Below are 14,152 nucleotides of genomic sequence, written 5' to 3'. Positions count from 1 at the left end.
GGTAGTGGGAACCAGATCCAGAAAGATACCAAAGTTGAACTAATGCAGACGAGTGCTGTGTATTATGAGACTCTGATGTGAGGTCAACAGTTTCTTTATATAAGTAGTCTAGTCAAGATGATGCTTCAAGCCTGTGCATTGTTTTTATATGCTTGGGCATGGAGAAATAAACAAGAATATAATTTCTTGGTAAGCATAATTTCCTTTATGGCTGTATTTTTGAGTAGATTACAATATTAATTACAATATTCAGTATTATGTTGATATTTCAACAAAATCAAATTGCCATCATCATCATCAAGGAACTCAGTACAATATGTGCATGCAGGCACTAAAACTGGGTAAATGAGGCTGAAGCAAAGCAACCAAAGTTGTGCCTAAAAGTTCTAAATAATAGTGCCCAATTGTTCTGTATGTTTATGAAAATTGTGTGTGAACTTGCTTCCACCCTTTTTGCATTCAGATGGCTCTGTTGCATTATTATCAATGAAAAAAAAAAAAATAGTCTCTGGTTTATTACTTTGCTGGATTTACAATCCCAATAAATGTCCTCCCACCAAGCAAAACAGTACTGAATGTCTCTTTTTCTTTTCTCCAGAAAGAGATCAGAAGAATATTGTGTAATCTGGATACTACAAGGTCTGCTGGTACTGATGGAATTTTTGATTGTTCTGAATATTTGTGTTCCAGAATTGGCTCCTGTTCTGTGTTGCCTTTTTTTGTTTTCTTCCCTTTCATCGGTCCCTTAAAGGCTGGAAATTAGCCCATATTCAATTCATTCCAAAGAAAGATATCAAATCCTGATTATCAAACTATTATTTTCTCGAGCACCTCCACAGATTTTGAGGTCCCCCAGAGTCTATTATTTGTAATACCTATCATACCTCTTCTTGAACTCACTAATGAATAATTGAATGAATTAATGCATAATGAAACCACTACTGCTACACATTCACCACCTTGCTTGCAAAATATCTGGTCTTAACAGCCTTGTTAACCCTACTCTTACACAATTTTCAGGGGTGACCCCTTAATCTCCTCCTTTCTGCCATATATTGAAAAAAAAAAAGTCAATGTCATTCCTATAAAATGCCTTTAATAATGTACATGTTTCTATAATATCCTTCTTTTCTGCCTATCAGCTAGTCCTATAACCCACAACACACCTTCTTCTATCCTTATAGCAAGCATTCTGTGCTCAGTTACCCTGGATCTCTCCACCACTTCCTCATTCCAGAATCCAGGTGCCAGCTCTGCATGTAGAAGTCCAGATATAACATTCTTAAAGCCTAATAAAGGAGAATAATAACCTCCCTGTTCCTGTGTGTCAGTATGTTCTACAATATCTGAATAATGTGATGATATGTTTTGACTATCTTTTCAATATGTTCTCTAAATTTCAACTTGCTGTCCACACTTACCCTCTAGCCTTATCGGCTCCATTGATATAGCACACAGAGCTTGTGATTTCTTGATCTGTCAGTATGTTCTACAATATCTGAATAATGTGATATGTTTTGACTATCTTTTCAATATGTTCTCTAAATTTCAACTTGCTGTCCACACTTATCCTCTAGCCTTATCGGCTCCATTGATATAGCACAGAGCTTGTGATTTCTTGATCTTAATATCCATGACCTTACACTTGGCCACGTTAAACTGTCAGCAGCTATCTTTGTCCACACCTCCAATCCATTTAAGTCATCCTGCAGGATCTGTACATTGTCTTTATTGACTATCACACTTCCTAGCTTTACATCATTGAAAAGCAACTGAATATTTCCACATAAATTGTTTCTATATTGCTGATGTACAATTTAAACAGCAGTGGACGATGTACTGACACATGTTGTATGCCACAAGTCACCTCCTTTTGGAGTCATTTCCCCCATATACTGCTCTTTGATATTTATTCATTCCATCCTCTTAACCAAATCACCATCTTCATATCATCCTCCTTTGTTCAAATTTAGGTTACAGACTTTCCTGTATTGAATGTCTTTCCAAAATCCTACAGTATCATTGCAGCAATTTTCTTAATCCAATTCAATTATAATTTTATTATACAAATCACACACAAGGGCAAGATTTATCCTTGACAATGCATGCTACCCCTATACTGTATCATAGTCTTATCCACTCATTCCTCAATTTTGCCTTTTACCAATATCTCCAGTTCTTTAACCACACTGCTGAGGTACTCATTTGTCTGTAATTGCTACCATGCTCTTTTAGGCTCCTTTATGTAATAGAACTATTTTTCCCTCTTTCCACTCTCTTGGCACCTTTGAAGAGTTAAGACTTAAACAGCTTAGTCAGAGGAAGTGCCAATTCACCTTGTACATTCCTCTAATATTTGGGCTGTTATCCGATCCAATGGCCATATGTGCATTCAGGTGGTATTATTTTTGATGGACAGCAGGGATTTGCTAAAGGGAGGTCATGTTTTAGTAATCTACTTATTACAATAAGGTGACAGATGCACTGGTTGAGAGAGATGGTATGATAAGTTCATAGTCAAACTAGAGCAGATGGAACCAGATATTAGAATAATGCATTATTGGTGATTGGCTATTTAATAGGTATCAGCAAGTTGTGTATGAAGTAGCAATATCTCGAAAGAGAGAGTCACTAGTGGTGTGCCTCAGGGATCTGTTTTTAGAACCGTTGCTATTTAACTTGTATGTTAATGATATTGGGAAAGATTTGAATGAGGATATTCAGTTGTTTGTAGATGATGCAAAGTTGGGAAGAACTATGAGAAGTATTATTATTATTATTATTATTATTATTTCGGGCAACTCCAGGGAGTTCTTAGACTCATTGAGGGAGGCCCTAAACATCATGTCCACACAACTATACGACATTCTCACAGTATCTATCATATCTTGCCTTGAACTTGCTCACCGTCATAGCATCCACAACAGACTCTGGCAGCTTATTCCACTCATTTACCACTCTAAAAGTAAAGAACCCAGCTCTAACACCCCTGCTAACCACACTCTTGCCCAGCTTCCATAGGTGTCCCCTAATTCTTCCACCACCAGTCCTGATCTCAAAAATATCCTCTGAATTAATCCTATAGAATCCCTTTAGCAATTTGAATGTCTCAATCATATCTCCCCTTTTCTTCCTATCAACTAGTTTCTGCAACCCACAAATCTTCAACCTGTTCTCATATGGTTCATTCCATAGACCTGCTATCATCTTAGTCACTCGCCTTTGGATCCTCTCCACTTCCTCCCCATCAAGAAGGAACTGAGGTGACCAAATCTGGGCACAGTAGTTGAGATGAGGTCTTATCAAGGCTCAGTACAGAGGTACAATAACTTGCTTGTCTCTGCTCGTCAAGGTATTTTTCAACAACCAAGTGAGTTGATGAGCTGATTTAGCTACTTTTGCAATGTGCCCCCTAAACTTCATCTCCCTATCCACCAACACTCCCAAGCCCCTGGCCTCATTAATCTCCTGGAGTACAGTTCCACCAATGTGGTATACTGCTGCTAATCTTTTCACCCCAAAATGCATAACCTTACATTTTGTCACATTAAATTGACATCCATTCTCCTTAGCCCAAAACTCCAATCTATCCAAGTCATCCTGCAAGATTTTGACATCTTCTGCATTCACTATCGCCCTGCCCAACTTTGCATCATCAGCGAACAAATGAACTGTTCCACTTAGATCCTTCCCTATATCATTAATGAACAGATTAAACAGCAGTGGTCCAAGAACAGAACCCTGCGGCACACCACTAGTCACAGGCCGTCTTTTGGACTCTACTCCTGAATAAACTACTCTTAGATATTTCTCCATCAACCACCCACCTATCCATCTCACCAACCATATACCCATTCCCATATGTTGTAGTTTACGGATTAGAATTCCATGTGGTATCCTGTCAAATGCCTTTGCCAGGTCCAGCAGTATCACTGTAAACCCATTACCCTTATCCAGTTCAATTCCAGCTGCCACCTTGTTATAAAACTTGAGCAAGTTACTGAGGCATGATCTACCCTTCACAAAGCCATGCTGTCCCGTACTGTACAGTATCTTGTTTTCATCAATCCATTCCTGTATTTTTCCCTTGACTACTTTCTCCAAGACCTTGACAATGACTCCTGCTATGCTGATCGGTCTGTAATTTGCAACCGTAGTCTTGGATCCTCCTTTATGCAGTGAAACTATTTTCCCCTCTTTCCACACCTTCGGGACTAAACCAGACCTGAGACTCAGATTAAACAACATGGTCAAGGGCACTGATAATACCTTAGCCACTTCATGCAAGACCAGTGCTGGTATACCATCCAATCCCACAGATGTATTCACATTAAGGTTCTGTAATAGACTATTCACCTCCACTTCATTCATCACAATTCCCATATAAACTAATGGTTCCTTCATTTTTTCAGTGTCACCACCTGGATGATATACTTTTGCAAAGTGCGCGCTCAGTAACTCCACTATATCGACTGATTCAGTGACCTCCTTACCATCGTCATTCCTTAAAATCATTTTGCCGTGTACAGTTTTTTCCTTGCTTGCAGCATATTGAAAGAACTGTTTGGGATTTCTTTTGCTTGCATAGCTAGTTTCCTTTCATAATCCGCTTTTGCTTTTTTTACCACACTCATTACCCTTCTGGCTGCACTTTATACCGTTCATGTGCCTGCAGGTCACTCCTTTCTTTAAATTCCCTCCACAGTTGTTTCTTTTTTTGCAGCTCAAGCTTAATGGTGTTATTCATCCATTTAACCCCTACTTGTTTTACTATTCGGACCCTAGGTATACAATCAGCCATAACCTCCTGTAAATGCTCCTTGACCAGAAGTAGAGCAGATGTGGCCTTAGAAGATTTGAATAGACTGAATGAATGGGCGAGTGGGGGTACCAGTTCAATGTTGTGGAATATAAGGTTTTAAAATTTGGAAAATAAAAATGGGATGTAGAATTCACTCTTGGTGGAGATATATAATTGGGGATGGAGGAAATAAGAGATCTTGAAGTGATGGTGGATAGGGATCTAAAGTTTAGAGGACACATTACCAAAATTGTGAGGACAATACAATGAATTCTGGCAATAGTGCAGAGGACACTATCTTATAGATGTAAGGAGATTCTGTTTTCCACATATGGACTACTGTGCACAGGCTTCATCACCTGGTTTTCAAAAGGGTGAAGAGATATTAGAAAGGATCCAGAGGCAATTGACTAAGGTAATTTCTGGTTTCTGGAATGCTGAGTATGACGAAATGCTGAGAAGATGCAATTGCATCATATCACCCCTCTCAGCTGAGAGGGGTGATATGATAGAGATATATAACTTGGTAAGGGGTTGTTATAAGGTTAATGTTGAAGAGATTTTTCATAAAATGGTGACAATATAGTGAATGCTAGCAATGATATAGAAGACACTGACTTATAGAAGCAAAGAGATTCTGGTTAAGGCCTTGATTAGTCCACATATGGACTACTGTGCACAGATTTGGTCACTTTTCAAAAGAATGAAGAGATATTGGAAATAGTCCAGAAGCCATTGACTAAAGTAGTTTCTAGTCTGGAATGTTTAGTATGAAGAAATTTTGATAAGATGAAATTTGCAGAGTGTACTGGATAGGAGGCAGAGGCATAATATGATAGAGATTTAGAAGTTAGTAAGAGGTTGTTAGAGAATTAACATTAAAGAGGTTTTTCATAAAATAGTAGGAGATGGGAGAAAACATGAAGTCATCTCCCTGGAAGCTGTGTTTGGAGGGGGTGAGCAAGGGGGTGAAAAGCAGTTTTTTTTCATGGAGAGTTGTGAATGATTGGAATGCATTGTTTGAGAGTATCTGTAGAGAATTTGAATGTATTTAAGGCATGGTATGATGAGCTGTCTGTATGACAAAGGGACCTCACATAATGAGTCTTTGAATCCATGGCGATTTTGTGATGATGATAATAATAATAATAATAATAAAAGCATGAAAGCTAATGGCTTCAGTATCAAAATTCTGATATTTAAGTAATACAGCTTCAAAAATCCATTACAGACACCAATCACAAATACGAAGACAACATTCTCCAGTGCAATCTGGGTTTTCATCTCACAATATCAGACTTGTATATGTGGACTGGTATATGTGGATGCTTGGAGTGCATTTGAGGAAAGAGAGGAAATGTATGCGAGAGACTGCTTACATTTGAATGAGGAAGGACGTAGGCATCTGGAGAGATTGCTGTTCTGAACGAGTCAGTGTGTCCCAGGGAGGATAATAGCAGGGGTGGCCTCTTGTGGGAATGGAAACTTGGGAGAAGGGAGACGACATCAGGTAACACTGAGCCCAGTGGAGTCCAGAGGGGATAATGCTGGGTATAGAAACAATGGCATTTATATGCTTTATACTAATGGCAGGAGGATCCGAAATAAGGGAGAGGAATTGGAAGTCAGTTTTAATGCTAGAGGGATAGGGCAGGTACAAGGTTTAGAGGTACAGGAGGAAAGTGTGTTTCAGATACTGAGTATTCTGGATGTCAATAAAGCTTTGGGACCAGATGGTATTTCACCACGAGTTTTGAGAGAATGTGCTAGGGAACTAACAGTGCCTTTAACCTAGCTTTTCAATGAAAGTCTGGCTGTGAGAAAGGTGCTCAGGGAATGGAAGGAAGGTGAGATAGTGCCATTGCATAAGGGTGGTAACAAGTGACTAATTATAGGCCAGTTTGTGTGTCATCAGTAGTTGTTAAAATCTTGGAGAAAGTAGTGAGGGAGCATGTATACAGCATTGTGCAGATGAGGGTAATGTTATCTGTGAGAGTCAACATGGATTTGTGAAAGGGTGCTCTTGTTTTAGCAATATGCTAGCCTTTTATAATAAAGTTACAAGAACATTAGATGAGGAAAAGGCATATACTGCAAATTTCTTAGACTTAGCGAAGGCATTTGACAGGGTGCCACGTGATAAGCTGATATTTAAGTTGCAGCACATGAGTCTGGATGTCAGATTGGTCAACTGGATTCAGGATTGGCTGTCTGATAGGTATCAGAGAGTTGTGTATGGTGGAGCAGTTTCAAGGAGGCAGGGTTACAAGAGGGGTTACAAGTGGGGTCCCACAGGGCTCAGTACTGGGACCTATATTGTTTAACCTTTATATCAATGACATTGCCAGTGGATTGCAAGAGGATATTCAGTTGTTTGCAGATGATGCAAAGCTGCGAAGGATTATTAGTAATGGTGCAGATGTGGTAGCCCTGCAAGAGGATTTGAATAAGCTAGATAGACAGGCAAATGAATGGGGATGATAGTTTAATGCAGCAAAATGTAAGGTCTTCTGGTTTGGGAAACATCGATGGGACGCTGCATACTCTATGGGAGGAGTTATACTGGAGGAAGTAGGGGAGACAAGAGATCTTAGATTGATGATTGATAGAAATCTGAAATTTAGGGGACATATTGCAAAGGTGGTGAAGGTAACACAGAGGATTGCTGCAATTATGAGAAGGACACTGACCTGCAGAGATAAAAGGGTTATCATTCCATTGTATAAGACTCAGATCAGACCACACTTAATCTATTGTTCTCAGATTTGGTCCCCAGGATTTGAAGGGGATAAATTAACTGTGGAGAGGGTACAGAGACGGATGACAGAGATGGTTTCAGGACTGTACAATTTTGGTTATGAGGATTGGCTGAGGGAATGTGGACTGCAGAGTTTGGTGGATAGATGAAGGAGAGGTGATATGATTGAGACTTGTAAACTGTTGAGAGATGGTTACAGGGTTGACACTGGGGATTCTTTTGCTTGGTTAAACAGCAGGAAGGAGTGATGACAAGAGGCCACCCTGGAAGTTACAAAAGGAAACTGTGAGCAAGAGGGTGCGTTGTAGTTTCTTTGCATGGAGGGTGGTTGAACCGTGGAACGCATTGCCTGATGGAGTGGTGAGAGCTAGAACGGTCAATGAGTTTAAGGAGTGGTATGATAGACTTTGTTTTTCTTAGGGGGGGGGCCTCCCTTCGATGAGTCTTGACAGACTTTATGTTCTTAGGAAGGACCTCCCATGATGAGTCTTTTGACTCCATGGAGGCCTGAATAATAATAATAATAATAATACTATTTGGAATAAATGATTACAATGGCCCAAAAGCTGAGAATTATACTGAATAATACAACTTTCTTTTCTTAACTCTAAAAGAGTGCTACATCATTCTCCACCAACAATCTTTTCACTTTCCATTAATAACAGCAAAAATCTGGTAAAAAGAAATCTTTAACCTCTTCTACCATGAACTTCCAAAGTTGAGTACTATCAATGACACTCTATTTAATAACTTACCAAAGTTCTAAGGATACCCTAACAGGTGGGATTTTGCTTTTAGAATTGCATGTGGTCATCTTCCAGTAAATGCCATTGAATTGAATTGGAGGGGGGGGGGGGTATTTTAACATCAGAGATCCAATCTGTGACATCTGTTATAGTCTGGAAATAGTAGAGCATGAATTCTACTCAACAGAACAGTTTTTTTTTTTTTTTTATAATACTCTGTACGTGTAAGCATTGGAAGAGAATTTTAATATTTATAATTAATGAGTTAATATATAATTTATGAAAAGTTAGGAAAAAATATGGCTTTGGAAACCACATCCTGTGAGGATATCACCAAATCTAATACCAATGAACCTCTTGTTGTTTCCATCACATGCTGCTTTAGAGAGTTATCCAATAGAAACTTAACAAAAGAAGAAGAGATAGTGTATAGTAACAAGGAGGGTGAATATACACTATCTCTTCTTTCCAATCCACATTCCTATAACTAAAATCTCCCATTAAGATCATCTTCATTTTACTTGCCCAACTAATTTGTCTAAAACATTTTGCAGTCAGTACTCTCCATATTCCTATAACAGCATCCTATTAGATAATACTCTTCTAATGATCTAAATTTCACACCAAATAGCTTCAAAATCTTCACACGTGCTACCTTTTCCAATTCCACTCTTTGAAGAACACAATTCATCTGCTACCATTAACAAAGAGTTTAACACATCGAATGAGTTTAAAGTATGGTTTGATGGACTTTGTGTGTAACACTGTTTGGCTCCTGCGTTTTGCCCAAATTGCCCAACTAATTTCTCTAAAACATTTCACAATCAGTACTCTCCGTATTCCTTGGCCAATAACAGCATCCTATTAGATATACTCTTTTATTGATCTAAACTTCACACCAAACAGCTTCAAAATCTTCACGTGCTGCTGTTTTCCAATTCTGCTCTTGAAGAACACAATTCCTCTGCTACCATTAACAATGAGATTAAACATCAAATGAATTTAAATCACGGTTTGATGGGCTTTGCATGTAACACTGTTTGGCTCCTGCGATGAGTCTTTTGATTTCATGGAGGTCTGGTGGTAATAATAGTAATAATAATAATTAAAAATTCCTTAAACTTCCTTACCTTTTTCACAGTATTGAGTCTTTCAGCCAGTGAAATTTGTGTACTTCGAAATTCATCTATCCAAAAAGGTTGAATCTAGAAAGTGTAAATAAAATAAAATAAAACAATGTACATAAAATCAAGTATGTAATAAAAGTAAGATTCCTTAATTTTATTACATACCTGATATCTGAAAAATAAACATTTTCCATCATTATTTAAAGTTTTCAGTTTAAACTAGAAAAATTCTTATAAACATTGGACTTATCAAAGTATCATCTCAAGTGGAAATTTTGTTTCATTTTCTAAATACAAGTAACTGATTAATCAATGCATCCTTTTTTTTTTTGCACTGTCAACTTGATCAAATTTTCTTTATTAAGTCAATTTGGGAATGGTTATGGAAGAAATATAATGGTGTGTGGGAGGGGGAGGGGGTGCAGATCAGATACATGAAAAATATTAGACATGGACTAGAAGAGTGTATACTATGGTAAGGAAGGCAAAACTGGAATATGAGAAGAGACTGGTCCTGAGATTTAAAGAAAATCCTAAGGAATTCTTTAATTTTGCAGGAGGAAGAATGATTGTGGAAGAATGATATTATTAGACAAAGATGGGAGTGTGACTGATGCAGAGAACATAGTGGAGTTGTTTCATGAACATTTTATTGAAGTATTTCATCCTGAAGAAGTAGATTCTAATACTAGATATGAGGCAGGATCAAGGTTTAGAAGTGCAAGAGGAGAGTGTGTTCCAAATACTCTCCAGGATTTCACCACAGTTTTGAGGAAATGTGCTAAAGAACTGATAGCTCTATTGACCTGGCTTTCACATATATATGTTAAAGATACCAAGCAATTTTATACTTGGGTTTTAATCCTTCTCCCAAGTAAGCAAAACAAAGTTTTGCACATGAAATATATTCACATCTAAGCTACTTGTATAGAGGCTAATGACGTCATATCACATGCCTTAGTATGTATCCCATAATGCAAAGCACCCCCCCCTCCTTTCGGTCATGTATAATGCAATGCATAATGGAAAGGGCCACAACTCAGACCAGTTTTGCCCTTTATTCAAGTCTCATCAGTGGGAGCCAGACCTGGGAGATATACCAAGGTTGAAGTAATGCAGAAGTCATATATATCTCATATACAAGTAGACAAAAGGTGCGTGACCTTATTCATAAAAATCTCTGGATGAGAGAAAGGTGTAGAAAGTTTTTTACCTTGGGTGTATTATATAAAGATACCAAGAAAGATACAGAGATACATTAAAGGTACTAAGAAATTTTATACTTGGTTTTAATCCTTTTCCCAAGTAAGCAAAACAAAGTTTTGTGTGTGAAATATATTGACGTCTAAGCTACTAGTATATAGAGGCTAATGACTTCATATCACATGCCTTAGTATGTATCCCATAATGCAACGCAACCCCCCCCTTTCAGGCATGTATAATGCAATGCATAATGGGAAGGGCCACTACCAGTTTCAACCTTTATTGGGGTCTCATCAGTGGGAATCAGACCCGCGAAAAATACCAAGGTTGAAGTAATGCAGAAGTCATATATATCTCATATACAAGTAGACAAAAGTTGCTTGACCTTATTAATAAAAATCTCTGGACGAGAGAAAGATGTAGAAATTTTTTTAGAAAAATTTTTACCTTGGGTGTATTATACATTAAAGATATCAAGAAATTTTATACTTGGTTTTACTCCTTTTCCCAAGTAAGCAAAACAAAGTTTTGCATGTGAAATATATTCACTTCTAAGCTACTTGTATATAGAGGCTAATAACTTCATATCACATGCCTTACTATGTATCTCATAATGCAAAACACAAAGAGAGGGCGTGTATAATGCAATGTATAATGGGAAGGACCACTGTCAGAGACATTTGGAAAAGAATTAAAACCAAGTATTAAATTTCTTGGTATCTTAACGTATAATACACCCAAGGGAAAATAATTCTCTCTCTCTCTCTCTCTCTATATATATATATATATATATATCATATCATATCATATCATATCATATAACAGATAACAGCATTGGGCAGATGAGGGTAATGTGTTATCTATGAGAGTCAGCAAGGATTTGTTCAGAGACACTGTTGTTTTAGTAATCAGATTTTTTTTTTTCATGTTGCTCCCACCCACAAAAGGCTGAAAGCCCTATATAGTACATTTTGTACTGTGGGTGGGCTAAGGGTATTTTGTTTTCTATTTTTATAAATTTTTATATATTTTCGTATGTTTAATTTAGTTTTACATAGTCTTGAAATCCTACTCTGAAGACCAAACATGAACTTTTTCAAGCCACTTCATCCTATTGCTGTTAATGCTGAAATTTATACTAAACGTGCAAAAGAACAGTGGACTGTTGTTGAAGAGGAGTATTGTCTTGACTTCTGTGAAGCCTCATTAGCTAAAGAAGATGTAGATCTTCTTTAGCTAATGAGGCTAAAGAAGATCTACCAATCATGTTTTAGAAGAGATTCTGCCTAGGAGGACAATAGCTGCAATAAGATTGCATTGTAAATTACCATCCTACAGAGATCTAGTGATGTGACTGTAGACATTTATGTTAGAAAATCTCACAAGAGCAGGAAATACCCCCCCCCACACACACTCACTGCCTGTCCATCGCTGTTATCTCAAGAGAGGAGTAGAGCCAGTACGATTCCATCTGTTCGTCAAGTACACTGCACAAAATCTTGGGATCAGCCTCCTCTCCCTATAGTCAGTTACAGAGTTTTAAAGAATGTTATTAGACTGTTACTCAAAGAAATATCTATTACAGTAAAGTTGAATCTTTATTTGGAGATGGAATTTTCAAGGCAACATTCTCCTTCCCAGTTAGTTGAGTATCATCCTGCATCATCTGTTTGATTCAAGCAGAAGGAGAGAAAGTGTCTTTATGCCCAAATGCAGGCATTATACTGTATAAGACAGAAGCATTTGTGCTAGAATAATACTGGGTGGAGCATCTCCTCCTCCTCTCCCAAGTGAAATATCCTGCCAAAAGCAGAGTGTCCACTTTTGGAGGAATGTCATCTCCACTCTGCCACCATGTCTACCAATTTAGGCCTTCCTTCTATTTCAAGGTTCATTCCAGAAGGAAGCAGAACTTTTCCATCCATCTTCCTTTCATGAAATAAAGTCTTCACTTCCATCTAGTTCATCAGCTGTGTGACCAGACAGCTTTACTGGTGTGGAGCTTCAATGGGTTCCTCTGCCTATCTTGCAAGATTTAATTGATCTATTTTTGTTTACCAAATGCCTGCAATCATATCTTTTGCCAGTCAAGAACGCTGTTCATTCCAAAAAAGGAAGATGCATATATACCCCTCAAACTACCATCCAATTACAATTGCTCCTTTTCTCTTACATCTTTTTCATGAAAGGTTACCCAAATGTCTGCAATCATACATCCAACATGATTTTAGGTAAAAAACCTTCATCCTTGCAGATGGTTGTACTGAGAATATCTTCATTCTTTCCTGAGTCCCAACATCCACTTCAGCCTCTCTTTATGGTGTCCCTAAAGTCCAAAAGGCTTTCAACAGTGTCTGTGTCTTCCTTTAGGCTATACTTTGAGGTCTGTCTGTCTGTCTATTGCAAGATATCCAGAAGCTTTTCCTACATATCAGAGATTCACTCTACAAATTTCCTTACCATCACCCTGGACTCCAATGTCAATCCAAGCACTCAGGTGTGTACACCAAGAAGACTTACTCCTGCTCTCCTATTTTCTTCAATGGTATCATTGATGAGTTTCTTTGCTCTCTTCCAAGCCATATTGGCTACTCTCTTGACACAATCACTGTTAGTTGGCATTTGCTGATGACGCTATTCTCATAACCTCTACTAGAGAAGGCTTGCAGGAATTCCTCAACCAAGCAATTGACTTCTTGCAAGTGCAAGGCTTATACGTCAGTGTGACAAAGTTGAGTATACTTTCTCTTGTTCCCCCTCAGGTAGAGACAAGAAACTGATGGTTGAGAACTTTGAGTTTTCCCTGCATAGCATGTCTTTGCATTCTGTCCCCATACTGGAGGAGTGGAGATACTTTGGCATTCTCCTCTCTCTGACAGGCCATTCCTCTTTCCCATCAACTTTAGGATCTTTTCTTTCTTCTCTCTGTAAAGCTCCATTTAAACCTCAACAGAGGCTCATCATTCTGAATTATTTCCTTCTTTCTAGACTCTATCACAGGTAAGTCCTAGGTAAAGTTTATCTCTCAGTACTATCCTGGCTGGATGTAGCAGTTCACTCAGCAGACTATTCATGGTTATGTCTTCCTCACAATGTGCCACTAGCATTTTTCCATGCCACTGTAATCCATGGAGGTCTTGGTATCCCCTTGTTGTGATGGTTAGTGCCTAGATTACATCCATCCAGATTACAGAAAGTCTCTATCTCCACTTCAGAAGTATGTCTTGCTCCTCTAGGACTTCATGTATTAAGGAGAATTTCAGATGTACCTTACCTCTGGATGGGTTCTTGATGGAAGGACACTGGTTATGACTGCCTCAGGAGAACAAATGAGAGGGCTTTAATGTTACACCATTCAGTTTGGATGGAGCTGCATTACAAAAATATAAACACATCCCCCTCTGAAGATAACCTTCCTGCCTGGTTTTGAATATATAGATTTAATTAGGACAAGAATCAGTGCTCTGCTGACTTGAGCTCGTACAACTCAGGGAAGAAGTGATGACAAGAACTGCAG

At 38.2% G+C, this 14,152-nt stretch overlaps 1 protein-coding gene across 3 annotated transcripts in view; it reads right to left on the bottom strand.

Annotated features, from left to right (window-relative positions):
- LOC150092169 (uncharacterized) overlaps positions 1-14,152 on the bottom strand; it is a 300,320-nt gene that overhangs the window by 41,642 nt on the left and 244,526 nt on the right. For all 3 annotated transcript variants that reach the window (XM_090415233.1, XM_090415231.1, XM_090415232.1), the window contains exon 16: positions 9,436-9,510. In XM_090415233.1, coding sequence (XP_090271359.1) covers positions 9,436-9,510 — 75 coding nt within the window. The remainder of the gene's footprint in view (positions 1-9,435; positions 9,511-14,152) is intronic.

Source organism: Typopeltis vanoorti, unplaced genomic scaffold (genome assembly GCF_054136105.1).
Source record: "Typopeltis vanoorti isolate ZY-2024b unplaced genomic scaffold, IOZ_Tvanoo_1.0 HiC_scaffold_24, whole genome shotgun sequence".
Taxonomy (NCBI): Eukaryota; Metazoa; Arthropoda; class Arachnida; order Uropygi; family Thelyphonidae; genus Typopeltis; species Typopeltis vanoorti.
The sequence above is the reverse complement of the archived record's forward strand: the minus strand, read 5'-3'. Positions and strand labels throughout refer to the sequence as shown.